This window comes from Parasteatoda tepidariorum, chromosome 4 (assembly GCF_043381705.1).
Source record: "Parasteatoda tepidariorum isolate YZ-2023 chromosome 4, CAS_Ptep_4.0, whole genome shotgun sequence".
Lineage (NCBI taxonomy): Eukaryota > Metazoa > Arthropoda > Arachnida > Araneae > Theridiidae > Parasteatoda > Parasteatoda tepidariorum.
The window spans coordinates 26480578-26500682 of record NC_092207.1 but is presented as its reverse complement, the minus strand read 5'-3'; the positions used below and the strand labels follow the sequence as shown (position 1 = coordinate 26500682).

The 20105-nt window shown below is 26.7% G+C and overlaps 2 protein-coding genes across 2 annotated transcripts in view; one reads left to right on the top strand and one right to left on the bottom strand.

Annotated features, from left to right (window-relative positions):
• LOC107441204 (dynein axonemal assembly factor 4) overlaps window positions 1-1874 on the bottom strand; it is a 14511-nt gene extending 12637 nt beyond the window's left edge. Inside the window, exons 1-2 of the mRNA XM_016054386.3 lie at window positions 1681-1874; window positions 217-367 (exon numbers count right to left, since the gene is read on the bottom strand). Coding sequence (XP_015909872.3) covers window positions 217-367; window positions 1681-1809 — 280 coding nt within the window. The 5' untranslated portion in view covers window positions 1810-1874. The remainder of the gene's footprint in view (window positions 1-216; window positions 368-1680) is intronic.
• Window positions 1875-2098: 224 nt separating this feature from the next.
• Window positions 2099-18527, top strand: LOC107448815 (cytochrome b5). Its single transcript, XM_071179564.1, has 6 exons — window positions 2099-2198; window positions 2741-2869; window positions 6595-6631; window positions 9539-10402; window positions 11821-11840; window positions 15218-18527. The coding sequence occupies exons 2-4, from the start codon at window positions 2753-2755 to the stop codon at window positions 9676-9678; spliced, it is 294 nt and encodes a 97-aa protein (XP_071035665.1). The 5' UTR covers window positions 2099-2198; window positions 2741-2752; the 3' UTR covers window positions 9679-10402; window positions 11821-11840; window positions 15218-18527.
• Window positions 18528-20105: the final 1578 nt, after the last annotated feature.

Below are 20105 nucleotides of genomic sequence, written 5' to 3'. Positions count from 1 at the left end.
TATTTCCCCCCTTTTTTTTCATTTGTCTATTATTTTTCTTTGTTTTTTTCTTCATTTTGAACATATATATATATATATATATATATATAAGAATCTTAAGTTTTAATTTTTCGAAAGAATCATCCACGCTGATTTTTTTTATAAATATCACAATTTCGCCTATAAAATAATTTCTTAAGCAATTTTGTAGTGAAGAAAAGCAAAGAATCCTCATACCGGCTTCATCATCTATCAGTTTCATCCACAATCCTGAAAATTTCTTTTTCAGTTCAAATGATATTGTTTCATTCATTATCCGGGCAAAGCTATCTTCTGTGTCTATGAAAGAGGCTAAGAAACATTCCCACAGGTATGGTGGCGAGCTTATCTGAGGAATAAAATCCCATCATTTTGTATATATATATCAAAATGTCTTATAGTATTTATTTAATTTTAAAAACAGGTCACCGTTGATTCACCGTACAAAAGCAATTTTATTTAGAATTCGTTAAAACTAAACTGCTAGCTTAATTAAAGAAGTAAAACTATTTTAAATTAATTAGATCATTTATTTTGTTTTAAAATTTTCAAAGTTCAAAAATTTTAATCCTTACATGGAATCAAATGATAACCTGATAATTCGTATTGTTTCAAAACGATTAGATTGAGTAGTTTGCTGAAAATAAATATGACAGATGCATTGATGACTTTTATAATGATGAATATAAAATAACGTCTTTCTTCGGGTGATTTAAAATGTTTGCTTTCAAATGAATTGCTCATAAAGATAGAGAATTACTATTTTCTTTCTTTTTATGAAATGTAGTAAAATCATTTTCCTAATGTGAGGGAAATTCAAAAACAATACAACATAAAAAGATAGCATTCTTAAAAAGTTTTGTCTTTTCTTTTCGAATATAGCATGAACATTTAAACTTGAATTATAATCTTTGTAATTTTTGTTACAAACTAAAATGCATAAAAGTAAATTTTCAATAAATAAAAAAAATCTTATTCAATTTATATTATAAATATTATTTTACAAACTATAAGTCAGCCAACGTTGAAAAAATTGTTTATTTTTTATTGTATTTATTTATTTATTTTTATAGAACACTGCAAGCAAAATCAAATGAGTAACAATTTCCCGTAACTTTTTCTATACGTTAAAATACTAAAATGAATCAACAAATTTCAAATAAAAATTTTTAATCCCAACAATTATAAATATTATTTTATAAATCATTAGTCTGCCAATGACCGTAAAACGTTTTCACAATATTTTTTTAAAAATTATTTATTAATAATTTTCGACGTTTCTCATTAGTTAGCTGACATAGTTGAATTCTGGTGGTTAATACAAACCATAGTAAACTAAATTTAACTTCTTTGGAGGGGGGAGACGAAAAGCGGTTTATTAATTATGCTAATCATAGTTACTTTAATAATTATAAAAATTGGCACTTTTTATATTCGCACGCTCGCCATTAAAAGTCAAATACAGCACGCATAAGTTATGTAACTTAAGTTATATTTCATTTCAAACATAGACTAATATTACTTAAACCAACAATAATTATTACTTTAATTATGGTGTTTTAACAATTGGTTACTGTTATTTTTTAAGGTTTGATAAGTTAAGAACTTTAAAGAAAAGTTAAAGTAGAAAAACTGCAATAGGATTTTGTGATTATTTCTTACTTTTAAATATCTACTCGATATAAAAACAGAAGGATTTATATCGATGCGAGATTGTACTGGAACAGTTATACTGATTTTATTTTCATTTTCATGCCATTTTATGTACTTTTGCTGAATTATAATAGGCATTTTTGAAGAACATTAAAATCAAATCAACAATACTTTTTAAAGAATCGAAAGTAACAAAAAGTTTATTAGGTTGTCATGGTAATAAGATACAGCTTAAAGTTACAGTGAAAATAAAAGGAAGTGGTTTTGTGATAGTGCGATAACACTAGTAAGCATAATAAAATTTATATATTGTAGATTATTTTTTATACTAAACAAAAAATTTTTTCTCCAAAGATTTGAAGTAGTATACATTATTATGAAACAGTATTACGTTATCGAAAGGAGAATACAACTCAACTTCAAGTTCAAATCAAAGTTCATCACGAATTGCATGCAGAATTGGTTTTGTTTACTTGTTTCGTAAATCGTCTTCAAAGAAATTTTTTATGTTTCAGATATAATTAGCGGTAAATTATTCTTCCTTTGAAAAGAGGTTTATTCATTAAGAGTTTTTTTTATATGACATTGTTCTGATTGCAAATATATGTTGTATATCTAAATAATTTATTTCAATTAGTTATAAAAATTGCTATTCATTTACAGTTTGCACTTTAAAAATTATTTTAGATCAAACCTTTTACTCTCTAAATTTCTCCTTGATCTGAATAACAATTAATTTAGAGCATACTTATAATTGTAATAAATAAAAATAGTTAAGGATAGGAGAATTATTATATACTAGTATTTGTACCGGCACAATTTTTCATTTCTTTCCTTCCCTATTCTATGTCGTTTTTATGGATTAAAGCTTATTCCTGCTTGCACTATTATTCAAACTTTACATTTAGACAAAGTAATTGTATGTAAGGTTTTAATTCATTGAATTTATTGTTATAATATTATAGATAACTAGTACATTTCAAAATCGGTTCTAATGTTTTAAAACTTTATTCATTAATACAGAAAAAAATGAAATATACATTTAAGTATAACTGTGCCTACTTTTTAGATTTCTTGTAAAATGCCTGAAGAAATTAAAACATATTCTCTAGAGGAGATAGCAGCTCATTCAACTGAAGATTCTTTGTGGTTACTTATAGACAATGGCGTTTATGATGTTACACAGTTTAAGGATGAAGTAACTTTAATTAAATAATTTTTTTCTGTCTATTGATAAGTTGGGGACATTTCCTTATCGGTATCTGTTCGAGTCTACTGAAATCGCCAAAGCGCTTAAAAAATTTTATACTTAAAAAAAAGAAACATGTATTGGTTTTCCTGCAATTAGCTGTAAGTTATATCCTACTAGTTGGCCCCCTTCTCTGGTGTTCTTTTTAAGTTTTTTCCAGGTTACTGCCCGGTAGTTGTCGAAACTTGTTAATTGCTTTGGCATAGATACTGATACGGAAATCTTCCCAAATTGTTAGATACTATTCTGTTGCACGGGGCATAAAAAAAAAATTCAAACTTTTATTAATATCAATGATGTTTAATTAATTGTGGTGTGATAATGGGTGCTGTTGATGTTATTGGGATTTGATAGGTACTAGTGCCAGGGGTATTTCCATGTCTGTATTTTTTTATCCTTCTACCCTCGCCAACATGTTTTAATTTGCAAAAATTAAAAACAAAATGGGTTGGGATTTGTGATTATTTTAGCCTAGATGTCAATGTGGAAATATTCCCTTTGTACCAAGAATGCTAATTAAGATATTGTGGCAAGTTTATAGGCAAATTAGTACCAATGGTTTATTAATTGTAACTTTGAGTAGAATTGAATTTTTTTGTTAAAAATTTTTTAGGAATATGAAAATTAATTAACCAATACATTCCTCATTTTTAACACATGAAAGGTTTTCCATGCATGTTAATTTTTATACATACATGAAAAGTGATACTGTTCCATTTGACAACATAGGGCTTCGTGAAATACCTTTAAATTATTTGAATTTTAAATTCAAATTATATATTTTTTAATATGAAAACTTTAATACTTTAAGCATTTATTTGGTTATCGGGCTGTTATGAAAAGTAAATAATTAAGTTTGTAATATTTCAATTTTTAGTGTTCTTTTAGTAATATTTCAATTTTTATTGTTCTTTTAGTAATGTTTCAATTTTTAGTGTTCTTTTAGTAATACATATTTAAATTTTTAGTGTTCTTTTAGTAACATTTAAATTTTTAGTGTTCTTTTAGTAATATTTCAATTTTTAGTGTTCTTTAGTGTAATTTTCTAATTAATTTCACATCTTTCTGCCACTTGTGTACTGTCACTCATTGTTTGAAAATTGTATAATTAATGCTTTTATGATATGTGTTTCTGAGAAAATATATATTTTCTTTGTTGTTATTAAAATATTTATAATTTTCAAGGAAACTTTCAATAAAATAATTTTGAGTCCTATTTATTTCAAAAAGCTGTTTCATTAGACTGATTCCTAAAAATATTGCATAATTTATCTTTCTTTTTAGAAGAGGAAAGATAAAACAATTTGTCAAAGATTACCCTTTATAAAATCCATCATATTAATAAGGTGAGATGTTTAAGAGATGAAAATTAGAAAAACAATGACTTTTTAAATTTTGAAGTAATTGGGATAATATTCATTGTTAAGAGCAATGTTTCATTCCAGTTTTAAAGTTACCCTAAGTCAGTATTTCCCAAAGTGTGGTACGTGTACCCCCAGGGGTACGGGTTCTTACGCGAAATATCTTGCAACAAACGAAGATTTCAAAAAATTTAATTTCAAAACAAAGCTAGCCATGAAAATTTTCGATTATGTATTTTTCTATTGTCTATTTTTTGCAGAGTTAACGCTTAATAATTAGTGATGTCAACAGCCAGTTGTGATTTNTTTTACTAAATTCAAGTTGAAATTTTACTGTGGACAATGATTTTTTACAGATTTATGCTTTTTGTAATTTAGATAAAATTTTTAGCCCAAAATTTTACAATACCAAAATTATTTTTGAGTATATAGGGAAAAATATATAGAAATAAGTCATAAATGATATTTATTTGTAGTGACAATTTTTGAAAATATTTTCTTCCTTTACCATATTTTTGTGTTGATTTTTTAAATATAATTTTTTATTTGCACTAATTATGTCTAAATTTTCACAAGATAGGTACCTCTTAAAAAAACCCAGACAGATCAATGATTTTGCTCTTTCATAAACGACACACCTTTCCAAGAAAACAAATATTATTATCATTTCAAAAAAAGACTTTCTGATATTTTTCACTAGAGTTACATTATTTTTAATTTAACTTTTGTAACTTAGTGATAATAGTGCTTGAAAAGTTTTTAAAAAGTGCTTATTTTTGATTCAAAGATTTGGCTACGCACCCTGTTCCTTATCAGTATCTGTTCAAGTCTACTAAAATCGCTAAAGCGCTTAAAAATTTTTAAACTTTAAAAGAAACCTGTATTGGTTTTCCTGAGGTTAGCTATAAGTTATATCCTACTAATTGGCCTCCTTCTCTGATGTTCTTTTTTAGTTTTTTACAGGCTTTGGCAATACTGATACGGAAATCTTCCTAAATAGTTAGATACTATTCTGTTGCATGGGGCATAAAAGTGATTTGCCAAACTTTTATTGATATCAATGATGTTAATAAAACATCAATTAATTGTGTGTGATAATGGGTTGCTGTTGATATTGTTGTTATTTTATAGGTACTAGTGTCAGGACTATTTCCATGTCTGTATCTTTTCATCCTATAACTCTTACTAAAGTGTTTTAACTTTCAGAAATTAAAAATAAAAGGTGTTGGGATTTGTCCGGGGATGGCTAGTTGGTGCCCTTCTGTAATTTTTTTTTAGAATATTCCTTTAGTACCTAGAATGCTAATTAAGATACTGTGGTGATAAGAATTTTGGCAAAATAATATCAATGGTTTATTAATTGTAACTTAGAGTATGAATTTTATAGTTAAAATTTTTAGGGAATATGAAAATTAATCAACCAAAACAACCCTCATTTTTGACACATTTAAGGTTTTCCATGCATGTTAATTTTATATACATGCAATTGTATTTTGAAACATGAAAAGAAAAGTGGTGCCGTTCCATTTGACACCGTAGGGCTTCGTGGAATACCATTAAATTAGTTTTTTATAGTATTAAAACTTTAATATCGTAAAGATTTATTTGTTTATAGGGTTGATATAAAAAGTAAATAATAAAAATTTGTAATATTTAAATTTTTAGTGTAGTATTAGGGTGTCTATTTAATTCTACACCTTTCTGCCACTTGTGAACTATCACTCATTAATTGAAAATCATATTTCTGCTCTTTGAATGAAAATGAATTTATGCTCTTTTAATATGTGTTTCTGAAAAAATATGTTTTTTTCTTCGTTTTTATTAAAATATTAATATTTTTTCATGGAAACTCTCAATAAAATAATTTTGAATCCTATTTAATTCAAAAAACTGTTTTATTATCTGATTCATAAAAATATTGTACAATTTATCTTTCTTTTAAGAAGAGGAAAGATAAAACATTTTGTCAAAGATTACCCTTTATAAAATCCATCATATTTATTTATAGGGTGAGATGTTTAAGAGATGAAAATTAAAAAAGAATGACTTTTTAAATTTTGAAGTAATTAGAAAAATATTCATTGTTGCTAGCAATGTTTCATTCCGGTTTTAAAGTTACCCCAAGTAATGAAAATATCAAGTTCAAGATGCGCAAGCTAATCTTAATACTGTATAGTGAAACTTAGCAGAAATTGGCCTTTATAAAGTAACACTGTGCAAACCAATTGAGATATTCCTTTTAATTTATTTTACTAAATAGAAAAAAACGAAAGTGACCAATTAATCTTACAAATGTTCGTATGTTTTTTTTAGCATCCTGGAGGTCCAGAAGTTTTGCAAGATTGGGGAGGTAAACTTAATTTTGCTCTTAATCTTGTAGTAGTTGCAAATAGTATTTTGTTGTTTTAGTATGCTAAAATGCATTTACTGTGTGTATTATTCATTTGAAATGTAAAACAATTTATTCTATTCACAATGATATCTAACTAAAATTAAATAAGAATCTAATTTTTTTAATAGTTACACACTCTAAACACTGGAGTGACTGCTTAAAAATGAATTTTTACTAAGCAATTAAAAAAAAATTTATTGTTTTTTTTTCTTTTTTGCTTATTGATTATAAACATAAAAAATACATATATTTATTTATATAAATGCATGCATGCATTTCAATTTTTTTATGCTATCTCGGTAGGATATTGTAGTATGGTATACTACATATTAATTAAAATCATTTGTTAATTCTAATTTCATTATCTAATCATCTAATTTATTTAATCATCGTCATTCATCTAATTTAATAATCATTTGTTAATTGTTAATTTGTTAATAATGTAATAAACAGCTTAAATAATTGTAACTGTTAAATTTGTGATAAACTTTTAATTGTATGTTTTTTAATTTCTTCTTTTTACACTTGTAATTAATGTTATTTATTTATCAGTATTCAATAATTCCTTGCAATAATTTCATGTAGTATTTAAGTTTTAAGCCTCAATTTATTTTGTAACCTGGGGAAAGTAATCTTTCTCTGCATTTATGTTCTTCCTTTAAAAGAAGATTCCTCCTTTTGTTACTTCGCTGACAGCAAGATGTATGTCCAGTCAGCAAACCCCTTTGTTGGATTGAGAAGGAGTGACACCAAAGTCCATTTTCTCACGTTTCGGCTTGCATCAAATGCAAAGCGCCCCTTTTGATCTTATGATGGCGCCAAGAATGTTCCAGAACATTCCACAAAATTCTATTCCAGGTGTGTCACCACTTTTGACAACCCTGCTTCATGTTTGGCATAGAGCTTAACAATTAATTTCGCCAGTTGGCCAATATTTGCAGCTCTGTGATTTGCCCCTCTGATCTTTCTCCGTCCAACCAATGCGATATTCGTAAATTTTTTTTGGCGAGTTTTTTCTTGCCTATCTTCATAACGGAGAAACAGGCAATTGTGGCTTTTTCCCCCTGTTGAAGTGTTTGTTTGTTTATCGGCTTAGGCCGAGTTTTTTTTTGGTTGGCATGTTTGCCAATGTGTTGATAGTACAAAATATGTTAAATTTGTAATAAATAATTAGCATCCTTTACTATGGGTATGGTGAGTTACTTTATTATGTAAGTTGTTTTCTCTTCCTTCCTTTTTTTCCAGCATGTTCCTAGGTTGCACTTACCTGAACCATTGCATCATACAATCGTAATGTACCCCACTATCATCTTTTTCGGCCTTTACATAATTAGTTTCTAAATTTTATTTAATCTTAAGTCGACTTAATGTTAGTCACCCCCCTTTTTGATTTAGCCACACCACAGATATTATTTTGTAAAAGATTGTTGCATAACTTTTCTAATGTAAGGAATATATTAATATAAAGAAATTGGTGTATTATTTTAATTCTATGGTGTCTAATAAGTAATAGTAAGGTTTGATATTTTTTTATTTACCAAAAAATATTGCTAGCCCTTAAAGGTGCTTTTTTCATTTGGTGTTTTTAGAAAGTGCTTAATTTCCCCTTTTCGAAAATGAAATTTTTTCTTTACCATGTCAATTTTCCTCACATATTATGCAAAAGCGTGCTTTTCGTATTGTTCTATTCAACGTTTTCACAATTCATTCAACTACAATCTATTTCAGCGTAGCGTCGATCCATAGCATATGAGAGCGCTAGTCTTTTGCAGGTTTGATTAAATACTTGAGAGTTCCCATGTGCATATAGAGAACTGGGTTCGGTGAGATTATTGCTCTCTCATGTGCATTTCTACTGCATTTTGCAAGATATTCTCAATTTCAAGCTTCATTTTCCACTTTTTAAAATCGAACCGAAAAATCTCATGATCATTTTTTAATGGCTAATATAATCAAGAAAAGAGTTCTTTGTCAAAAACTAGTTATTTTATCATGATCATGTAAAGTCTTTGAGAACTATTTTGCATTTTGTTCCCGTATATAGAGCTTAAAAATATTTTGAGTGCTTAAAAAGTACTTAAAAGGTGCTTATTTTTTGTTGAAAAAATTGGCTATGCACCCTGGATTTAAAAATTTACTATTTAAAATTTTCGCGATCTTGTAGGTTTTTGACGTGCCAAAAACCTAAACCATGCAGGGGTGCCACTCTTTTATGCTGAGAACCGAATTCCGTTTTGGTTAAAATATCAAAATCCAAGAAATCAATTTTAAAAAATATGATATGTACTAATAAAAAAATTTCACAATAAAAAAAAATTTTACTCATTTTTTGCAGTGTATTATTAATATAGTAATTGTAAATTTCTATTGTTTAGGGTGCTTTGTTTTTTATTAACAAATCCATAGCATTCCTGGTTAATAAGAATTGTTTAATGTTAGTAAAATTAAGACTATTTAATAAAAATTCTTAAAATCATATTTAATTTACTGTTATTGTATAACTATTCTGGAAAGTCAATTGTTATATATTTTTTTTAAATATTGATGCGAGAAGTATTATCATTTATACACTTATTATAATGTTCAAGAGTGACATTTGATCGCATTACAGAACTGTCAAAAATGTATAGGTAAATTTCAGTCCTATTATTTAAAAGCTGCACCCCTGACTATGTTCCAAACTGAGAACAAAGTCACTTACCCAACTCTATTGAGTTTTTATTTTATTTTTTAAACATGTGAGGGACATTTTAGCACTTAAAAATTTAAATGTTCTTTATGATTTGTTTATAGTTGGTTATTAGCCATTAAATATCTTTGTCAAGTTATTAATATTGCTTTTTTATTGATAAAATTATTTTAAAGGCAAGGAAGCTACAGAAGCCTTTGAAGATGTTGGACATTCTTCAGATGCAAAAAGTCAATTGAAACAATATAAAATAGGAGAATTATGTNACGGTTTAAACCAGTATTATACCCTTGTCATGTCAAAAACCACTTTTTGACGTCAAAAACCCAACCCTGATTTTAATTAATAATAAGAATAGACTGTTTGTTATGAATCAGTTCAATATTTTTTTACAGATCTAAGATTTTCTACTCTTACATACATTAATTTAGAGAATTTGAAATCAAAGTTTTATGTTCATTTTTCTGTTCTTATATAATTAATCAATTTTCTATTTCTATCATCTGCGCAAAAACTACATACTTGTTAAATAAAAGCTGGTAATAGAAATTTGCGTTTTACTTGTTAAGCATGTAAGGGTTATTTCTACATTTGTTGAATTATATTTTAAAAAATATCTCCTTAAGTCATTGAAATTCTTGGATTAATAAATATATAATGATATGAACATTAGTTGCTTATTATAGTTTTTCATTTTCAAATTATTATATTTTACATGCTTTATTGCCATGAGATCTTTCAGTTTTCTGAATATCGAACTATATTTTCTTTATTATTATAGTGAATAAACATAAATTTAAAATAAGAAAAACACCAGGATAACAGGGAAGAAGTGAGATTAATTTTTTAATTGCATTCATTGGCTTGAGTTATTAATAAACTTATTGCCTCAGCTGATTTTTTTTCATCGTTTTTATATGCATATTTAGTGTTTTTCTATTCCTATAATAAGGTAAAAATTCAATTAAATTTCTGTTGAATTGAAAAAATTTTTTAAAATAATTTTCATTTTCTTTCAGGCAGATAGAAAAGCAAAAAAGGTAAGTAATCTATATTTGAAACCTTTACTTAATATAGTCATATTTGGTCAGTATGAGGAGTAAAAAATTGGAAATTTAAATCATTTACTAGTTATTATTTTTAATGTCTAAACTCAGATATCTATTAGGTAGTTTTTTCTTATTATTATTTGTTGTTTCGATTTGGCTTCATCCATATAAAGTTAATTAACTTCTTAATTAATTACTTGTATTTATCTGAAATTTTAGAAATTTATAAATAATGTGTTAGACGAGAAATGAAAGCACTTTCATAGGCATAACATAAAATTTGTTCTTTATCTATTAACAATAGTAGTTTATGTATAGAATATGTATGTTATGCATAGTGTACAGTTAATGAAAAATATCTACATATTTTACATTTTTGTAATGAAATTTCTGAACTAATAATAAAATAATTTGTGTCCACTTTGAGTTTACATTAACAGAGTTGACAATATAGTTTTATTTTGTTATTTGGCCTGTTATTTGTTCAGTATACAAAAACATCCTGAACAAGTTTTAATCTAAATGTCAGATTTTCATGTACTGGGACTCAATAGTTAAAAAACCTAACCTTTATGCTAATTAACTTGTATAAAAGATATTTTAAGTTATAAAATCAGGCACAAAAAACACACTTTCCTTGAATTAACATATGTTTTTTCAACCAATTTTTCTTAACTCTCAAAACATGTGGGCAGCGATAATCTGGAAAATTTGATCGTGGATTTGAAAAGAGATTGAATGTTTGAGTCTTAATACGTTAATTTCGTTTTTTGCATACTTCTTTACTTCACCACATTAAAAAAGTAATGTTTTTACATTTTGATTCCCCAAAAGCTATTAAAAATCAATTTCTTTAAAATTTTGGATTTTGTCATTTAAACTTTTGTACATTAAATTGAGGTAAAAATAGATATACAATTCAAAGTTTGTTCCATTCTTTCTTAACTAATAAGTGATTATAAAAAGTAAGTTTTTAAAAGCAATTATCTTTAAATTAACAAATTTTACAATTGTTTGCGAAGTTTTTTTTTTAACTCAAATCATTAGTTCAGAGTTGGGGCAAAATATGTAAAAAAGGAAATTAAATTACGAAGTCTTAGCTTTTGCCATATTTTCCAGGGAACCATATTTTTCAGTCTCCATATTTTGAGGCTCAAGAATCCAAACCTGCTGAAAAAAAAGTTGTGTTTATCCAGAGAAAGTATATTTTTGTGTTCGATTTTGTAATTTAAAATATCAATTGCACTAAATAAGTATCATATTTAAATTTAGGCACTTAAACCTAGTGCATGAGAATCTGACCTTTAGATCAAGTATTATTTAGGGGGTTTATTATTTTGTGCACTATACATATTAAAATTTATTATAAATTAAAATACTATTTAAGTCTTGTTTTAAATTATTTTTAGGCTCCTGGTACAAGTAGCTGGTAAGTCTCACAAATAACTTTTTAATTGTTCCTTTTCCTTTTTTTATGTTGTCTTATTATTTATTGTTTATGAAATAATGTATATATTTGTAGCATCAATAAATTTAGAGTTTGAACCTAAACTCATTACACTCTTTACATTTTACAAATACAATTTGTATGCTTATTAATTATAATTTTAAGGCTCGTTAAAGATTATTCTATGAAAATAATTAAACCACACATTACACAATTTACTAAACTTTATTAAATTAATAAATGCCATAGAAATATTAAAACCTTTGCAAAAAGAGCATTTTAAAATATATGGGCTAAACATTTGTATTTCACTCACAAATATTAGGGTTAGAAAATTCATCATTATCCATCCTTGTGACATTAATATCGTGACAATGTGTCTGTAAATGTTGTGATCATGCTTAATTTTAAGAGTAAGAATATTAATGCTTTAACAGTTGGGCTGAAAAGTTCGTAGGCTGACACATAGATGGAGCTACTATTATTAAATACGTATGATTTTTAGTTAGTTCTAACCTTTGAAAGACACGTGTATAAATTTGACAGCTGTCGGACTATTAGTTTGTGAGATATAGTAATTTTAGTGAAGCAACTTTTGTTAGTTTAAGAACAATGGATAAAAAGGAATTTCGTGTGTTTTTAAAGCATTGTTTTTAGCGAAAAAAAATACTCTTGAAGCCAAGGCTCGGCTTGGGAAACATTATTCGGACTCTGTACCAGGAAAATCAACCATTGAGAAGTGGTTGGAAGTTTAAACGAGGCGAAATGAGCACCGACGGCGATGCAAACAGTAGTCGCCCCAAAGAGGCTGTTACCGACGAAAACATCACAAAAGTCCACAAAATAATTTTAGATTACCGTAAAGTGAAGTGGATCAAAATATCTGAGACTCTAAAGATATCAAAGGAACGTGTTGAACACATCGTGAATGAATATTTAGGTATATGAAAGCTCTAGGCAAAGTGGGTGCCGCACGAGCTCCCAATTGGACAAAAATAACAACGAATTGGTGATTTTGAGCTGTTTTTGAAGCTGTTTAATCGTAATAAACCCGAATTTATGCGTCAATATGGTACAATGGGTGAAACATGGATCCATAATTTCACACCAGGAGTCCAACCGACCGTCAGCCGAGTGAACTGCACGAGACGAACCAACTTCAAAGCGGGGAAAGGCGCAACAGTCAGCTGGCAAAGTTTTCGTCAGTATTTTGGGATGCTCATGGTATAATATTCATTGACTATCTTGAAAAGGGAAAAATCATCTACAGCGACTATTTCATAGCGTTATTGGAGCATTTGAACTACGAAATCGCAGAAAAACGGCCCCATTTGAAAAATAAGAAAGTGCTGTTTCATCAAGACAAAGCACCAGGTCACAAGTCAATTAAAACGATGGCAAAATTATATGAATTGGTCTTCGAATTGCTTCTGCATCCACCGTATTCTCCAGATCTGGTCCCCAGTGACTTTTTCCTGTTCTCAGACCTCAAGAGAATGCTTGCTGGAAAGAAATATGGCGCCGATGATGAAGTAATCACTGAAACAAAGGCCTATTTTGAGGCTAAAGACAAATTGTACTATAAAAATGGTATCGTTATAATCGTTGACCACTATAATCGTTGTATCGCCCTTCAAGGAAGCTATATTGAATAATAAAATGGAATTTTATCAAAAAAAATTTTTTTCCAAGTTAGCCTACAAACTTTTCAGCCCAACTGTTAATTGTCTCCCTCTTTTATTGAACAAAATTTTTCATATTTGTGTTCAGAGGAATTGAAAAATTTTTTATTCCTTCATAAATGTAAATTTATTTTGAAATGAATTAAATACAGAATTATATATATATTACATTGCGCAATATTGTATGATTTTGTTAAATTATTATACATATTTTTAAACAATATCATTACTGTGTTTCATTGGTCCTACAGTTTAACTGTTTTTAAAATATACTTAAACTTTTAATATCAAAATAAACTAATGCATGTTTGCTAAAAGTTTTTTTTTTTTATACAGAAAACAATAAGAGAAAGAATCATTCAAATAGTGTAAAAACTAGACTTAGTAGAGAAATTTTTTTTTATCACTTGAATTCTTTGAAGCAGCTAATTAAAATAAAATTAAAACAATTAAAGTGAACAAAAAATGATTAAAGAGCATGCTATTAACTCTCAAAGTAATTTCTTTGTTTGATTAGAGTTGTAAGGTCGCGAAAATTAAATGTTAATCCTGATGTAACCATTTTTAAACATCTGAAAACAAAACTTTTGCATTTTAATTTAAATAATGGCCTTCATATCTACACTATAAAAAATGTCTTTCATGTGTGTTTGTTCATAAATGGCTGGTTTAAGAATGCTTCAAAGCAGGTAATGAGAACAGCTGTGTTATTGAAAAATAGCAGTGACTTAAATTAAGTTAACAGCCACTCATTTTTTCCCATTGGTGTTCTTTTTTTCTCCCTTTTTTTAGAAACTATTTTAATGATAAAAGTTTATCACCCTAGAAAGCGACTCTCAGAAACCAAATTTTCATTAAAATGTCCAATGTCTCCATTCAAAATTTTGATCCTTTAGAATCCATTAATTAGTGGAGGAAAGATTCATGTGAAGCAAGAGTTTTTTTAAACAATTCATATATTTCAAAGTTATAGTAATGTATACATCAAATGTATTTTGCGATTCTAAATACTTTTAAAAAAAAGTTCTTTAATGTCAGTACGTTTTCAACTGAATTTTGTGGTGGATTTATATTATTTTTATTGTTGAATTAAGTTTTTATTACCAAATATTACTTCTAATTTGAATTTTTATTATTTTTTTTAAAAATAGTTTAATTTAACAAAAGTGAAAAAATAGAAAAGAAAAGGCTTTTAAATCAAAAAGACTTATTGTTTTTTGTCACCAATGTATTTATTATGTTTGAAGAAAAAGTGGTTACTAAGTTATTAGAGTCTACCAGTCACAAGCCACTTTCTGAAAAATTTAAATTTTCAAGTCTACATGCACCAATTTTGATCCAAATTGGTTCGAATTGTGGATTTGTATGAGGAACATGCAAGCATTGATTTGCAATTACTTAGATGTCTCAAATATTTTTATGCAAACAAATTTTATTTTATGACTAAACCTTTAATTATGTCACATTAGATACTATAGCCTTAAAGAATTAAGTAAATTTTGTTTCTCTTTTTAATTATCTATCAACCCTTTAACAAAGTATAAAATATATATAATATCCAATTTACTCTGGTCAATAGTAAATACACACATAGGAAATTAATTTGTATTACATTATTTATAACAATTATACATATTTAGTCTTAATCGTTCTTTTGAGAATTATTCATATTATCAGGTGTGTTCTTCTGTAATTATTGATGATGGCCCTCCCTTCTTCAGCTTTCGGATGCGCTATTTTCTTCCCGTGGGTGTTGCTGTGATGGCATTTCTGGTGTATGGCATGTACAAGCGCCTCAACAAATAATTCAATTTCTTCCTCACTGGAGCACTTAACCATTCAATGTTCTGATCATGTTAAATGGCATGTATTGTAATTTATGGATGTTCACTTATCGGTTAATAAATATGATGACACTGCCATGTAATTCCGGTAATTTTTTTATGTTTATGATTTTGTATTAGTAATTATAATTATTTATATTTTTGTATGTAATTTAACTTTGATTGAGATATTTTGCTGCTATTTCATTTTAAAAATAAAAGTATTCTAACTGTAGTATATCGTGTTAAAACATGTTAGTATGTATGTATGCTTAAGTTTTTTGGCTTTTTTTTTCAGAACTGAATTATTATTGGAAAGTGAATTAAGTTTTCTCTTTTTAAAATCATAATTCTTTTGTAAATTTATAAAAATTTTGTAAAAAAATAATGATTGAAATGTATTATGATTGTTAGGTGTAAATTTGAAAAAAGTTTTTCTAACAACAAATGTTATCTGTTATTAATTATATCTATGTATCACAAAAAATAATTGCAAATAGATGTAGAAAAAAGAAGGAAAGATTTGACTTGAATTTATCAAGTTTTCACATTATTCATGTTGCCAAATTCTACTTTGTTTAGTTTCATTTTTGTTATGTATATAAAGAAACTATAGTAATAGGGTTTGAAAAAAAATTCAGTATTCTATTATGACTAATTACTTAGTTTTTGTTTGAGAAAAACTTTAAGCAATAACAAGCTATAATCTACAGCTTGATAAACTTGGAGCACATTTAATTATTATTATTTTTTTTTTTTTTGAAAAAAAGTTTATGAATGATTTAAAAATAAATTTTTTTAAATGTAAATTTGATATTGTAAGCAGACATGTTATAAAAAGTTTTCAAGGTGATTAAATTATTGTAGTTGATAAATGACTTTAAAATCACTGTTTCCATGCTGTTATTTTAGATTAATGAAACTATTCTGCATCTATATAAAATTATTTTAGAAATCCTTCTTGAATTTTAATATATATTACATTATTAACTCAATGTAATTTACACATTTTCTTTTGTATCAGTTCAATCTAAAAACAATCTATTGTTTTTTTAAATTTTTAAAAATTAATTTTCTTAAATGATAATATTTTTTAGATTTAAAAAATTATATAAAAAATAATTTACAAGAATTCTTGATTTTTGCAGTCCAAAGATCTTTGTGTGTTAATTTCTATTGCAATACAAATACAATCACTTTCTACTTTTTATTACAGTTGCAAAACTTTACACCATGTTAAAAATATGCAATTTGAAGCGATTGATGGTAAACTCATGTATTAACATAAAATATAAACATAAATAGCATATTTAGTATTACTTTTGAAGAAAATTAACAGATTAAAAAAGATGGCACAGTCTAAACGTACAGCTTTGATTCAAGCATTTTTGCTTTAAAACATTCGATAGATAAATAGAGAATGATGCTTTTAAGTTTGAGTATAAAGATTTTTGTTAATAGTTTGAAAATATTTATCTTAAAAGTAGAAAATTAACCAGGAAATTTTTTCTATAGATATTTAAACTTAAGCAATACTGTCTACCATTTTTCCTGCTATATTTATGTGATATTTTTAGCATTAGTACATAGAACTACTGCAATATTACTATTACAATTATTTTCATGAGCTTAAAATCAAACTTCCAAAAATAATGGTATGCTAAAACATTCCTGATCTATGTATATTGTTATATTTTCAATAGATTAGTTGTTTCTTGTAGTTTTTTTTTTTTTGGAAGAAGCTGAAAAATAAATATTAATAATTTTGTATATTTTAATGATAAGATTACTACCACTAATTTTTACAAGGATTTATTCTTAAGTAGAAACAGATATTTGATTATGCATGTTGTGATAAAAAAGTTTCCCTTTTGAGGGCTGTACATTCCAGATTTGGTACAGCATTCATGCAGAATTATCGTGAACATTTAGGTAATCATTCCATTGCTTTAAATATTTTAGGGGGAGCAAAAAGTAAAGTACTTGTACCCCTAATACTTGTTTGGTAAAACACTTTTTTTCCCCAACTGCCTTAATGAAGTCCAAAATTGCATGATGCATATCTACATTAATCGAACTCTTAAGGATTTTTGGTGCGCAAAAAAATTGGAAAATTGCAGGAGAGGAAAATAGGAATGTTAGACAAGTGTTGGAGTGCTCCGAAGAATGTATAACAGTCTTTTGGTCCTGTTTGGACACATTTACTCTCAATTGCTGCTGTTAATATTTCAGCATTTTTCACACACACACATTTCCAAAACAAACGAATTAAACCCTAATCCATGTGTAGATGCTGTTTGTTATATATGCATTCATTTGCAAATTTCTACAGCCACACCTTCCAACGGAAATGTTTTGATCAAGTCTATAGATTTGCAATGTAAAAATGTGATACATTTGATTTATCATATGACTTGTTTGTTAATGTATGTGCTTCATATATATTTGCTTTCAGAAAGTCATTTCAATCCTCTAGTGGTTTCAATTTGGAAAATGTACTAATTTGAAGGGAAGTCTTTTCTATACACTTTTCCTATCTGACATTAAACCAAATCTGTAATTTTTCATCAACAAGAAAAAAAAATTTTAATAAAAAATTACAAATATGGGTTAATGTTACTTGCTCCATTTTTTGTCTTATAATGCAAAAAAAAAGATAGCAAAAAGTTATTTTTTATGTTTTTAACCACAGAATTAAATTTCATAGTTGATATTTTCTATGTTTTGTGTTTCAGTAGCAAAAGTAAATGGATATTAAAACATTATTATTTTAAAACTGTCTTACCATTTAAGTTAGTTCTAAATGGTTTGATACATTGTTGATTCCTATTTTTTGCTGTTGATATTTCTTTTTAAAAAATTCTTGATGAAATAATTTAAAAAAAAACTTTTTCTGGTAAATGGTAAACAATTATGTTTACTAGCTTAAAGGATCAGAATTTATGTTTATGTATAGAATGTTTTAACTAATGATAGAAAGTTTATACCTTAATATTTTCAAAAATAAAATTCTTTTATTTCATGTTTTAATTTTTCCCCCCAACATTGTGTTTAATTTTATAACTAATGTAATCTCTGTGATAAATATTTAATAAATCAAAAACATTTTAACAGTCTTTGCAGCTGTATTTTGTGAAATTTAATAAAAATACTATGCCAATTAACATTATTACTTCATTTTTAAGTCTTTTGATTTCATACAGTACATACAATCCCTGATTTGGGGTATGTCATTCTACAATCACGTTTTTTTGTATTTTTNCTTTTTCTGGTAAATGGTAAACAATTATGTTTACTAGCTTAAAGGATCAGAATTTATGTTTATGTATAGAATGTTTTAACTAATGATAGAAAGTTTATACCTTAATATTTTCAAAAATAAAATTCTTTTATTTCATGTTTTAATTTTTTTCCCCCCAACATTGTGTTTAATTATACAGCTAATGTAATCTCTGTGATAAATTTTTAATAAATCAAAAACATTTTAACAGTCTTTGCAGCTGTATTTTGTGAAATTTAATAAAAATATTATACCAATTAACTTTATTACTTCATTTTTAAATCTTTTGATTTCATACAGTACATAAAATCCCTGATTTGGAGTATGTCAGTCTACAAGCACGTTTTTTTTTCTTCCTTTTTTTTCTTTTTCTTTTTAATGAACATTTTGTCCTAACTTAACATAGCCACATATTTTAAAAATACTTTTTTAATAAAAGGGGAGAGGCAATTTGGCACCTTGAATTACTATTATTTGTAAAAAAAAATTTCAAAAAAGAAATTGAAAGCAGGGCAGAAATATAAATGCTCAAAGCAGAAAATTTAGCAGTAGTGACTGGGAAAAGCACACTTGTGAGCTTCTTAGGTTTCTGAATTCCACTAGAAATATCTGAATCTTAATTCTGCATATTTATTTTTAATGTAATGCAAAACTGAGATCTTGTCTATTCAGCAGTTTTACCTTTTACATATCTATTTTTTTAAATACCTCTTCTGGAAATGCTGTTACATATATTGACTTTTATTATAAAAATTTTATTCTTTACAGCCAGAGCTTTCAATTGTTTTCTTATTTGCTTTATTGTTTTCAAAAAATTCTTATTTGAAGAATGCTAAGATTAAACTATCGGAATTCAAAAATATTTAATATGATTATACATAGAAAATTCAATTCTGTACTTAAAAGGTACTTCTGTTCAATTCAGTACTACATATCTCAAAAAATGCCTATCAAATCAAAATTTTAAAAATTCCCGAATGAAATATTTTTTAAAAGACGCATTCACTGATTCTTAACTGATTTATCGTTTTGTAGGGCCATTTTGAGTATGAAGTTAAATTAACTAGTAAGATGGCTTAACATAGTTGTTTGGTAATCCTTCAATCAATTAGTATAAAACTTTCAAAGTAACCAGAATTTTCCGAGAAAGCTGTAATTAATTTGAAATGAACTAAATAAACTAATACAGTTTGAGTTGCTGTATCCAGAATTTTAGTATTTTTCAACAAAGCAGTGAAATTGCCAAAATTTTGAAAATATGTATCCGAACCAATCCCATTTGTGATTAACTCTTCCTACGGAAGTCTATTCTGGAGTGTGGAAAATAGTGTTAAAAATTTATCTAAATTAATATAAAATTTTAAAGCGGTTAGCTACTAAAATAGCAGTCAAATATAAATGTGTATAAGTTTTTAATCTGTTGGTTTTTTTTAGAAAATAATTTCGTTTTTTCTATATGAAA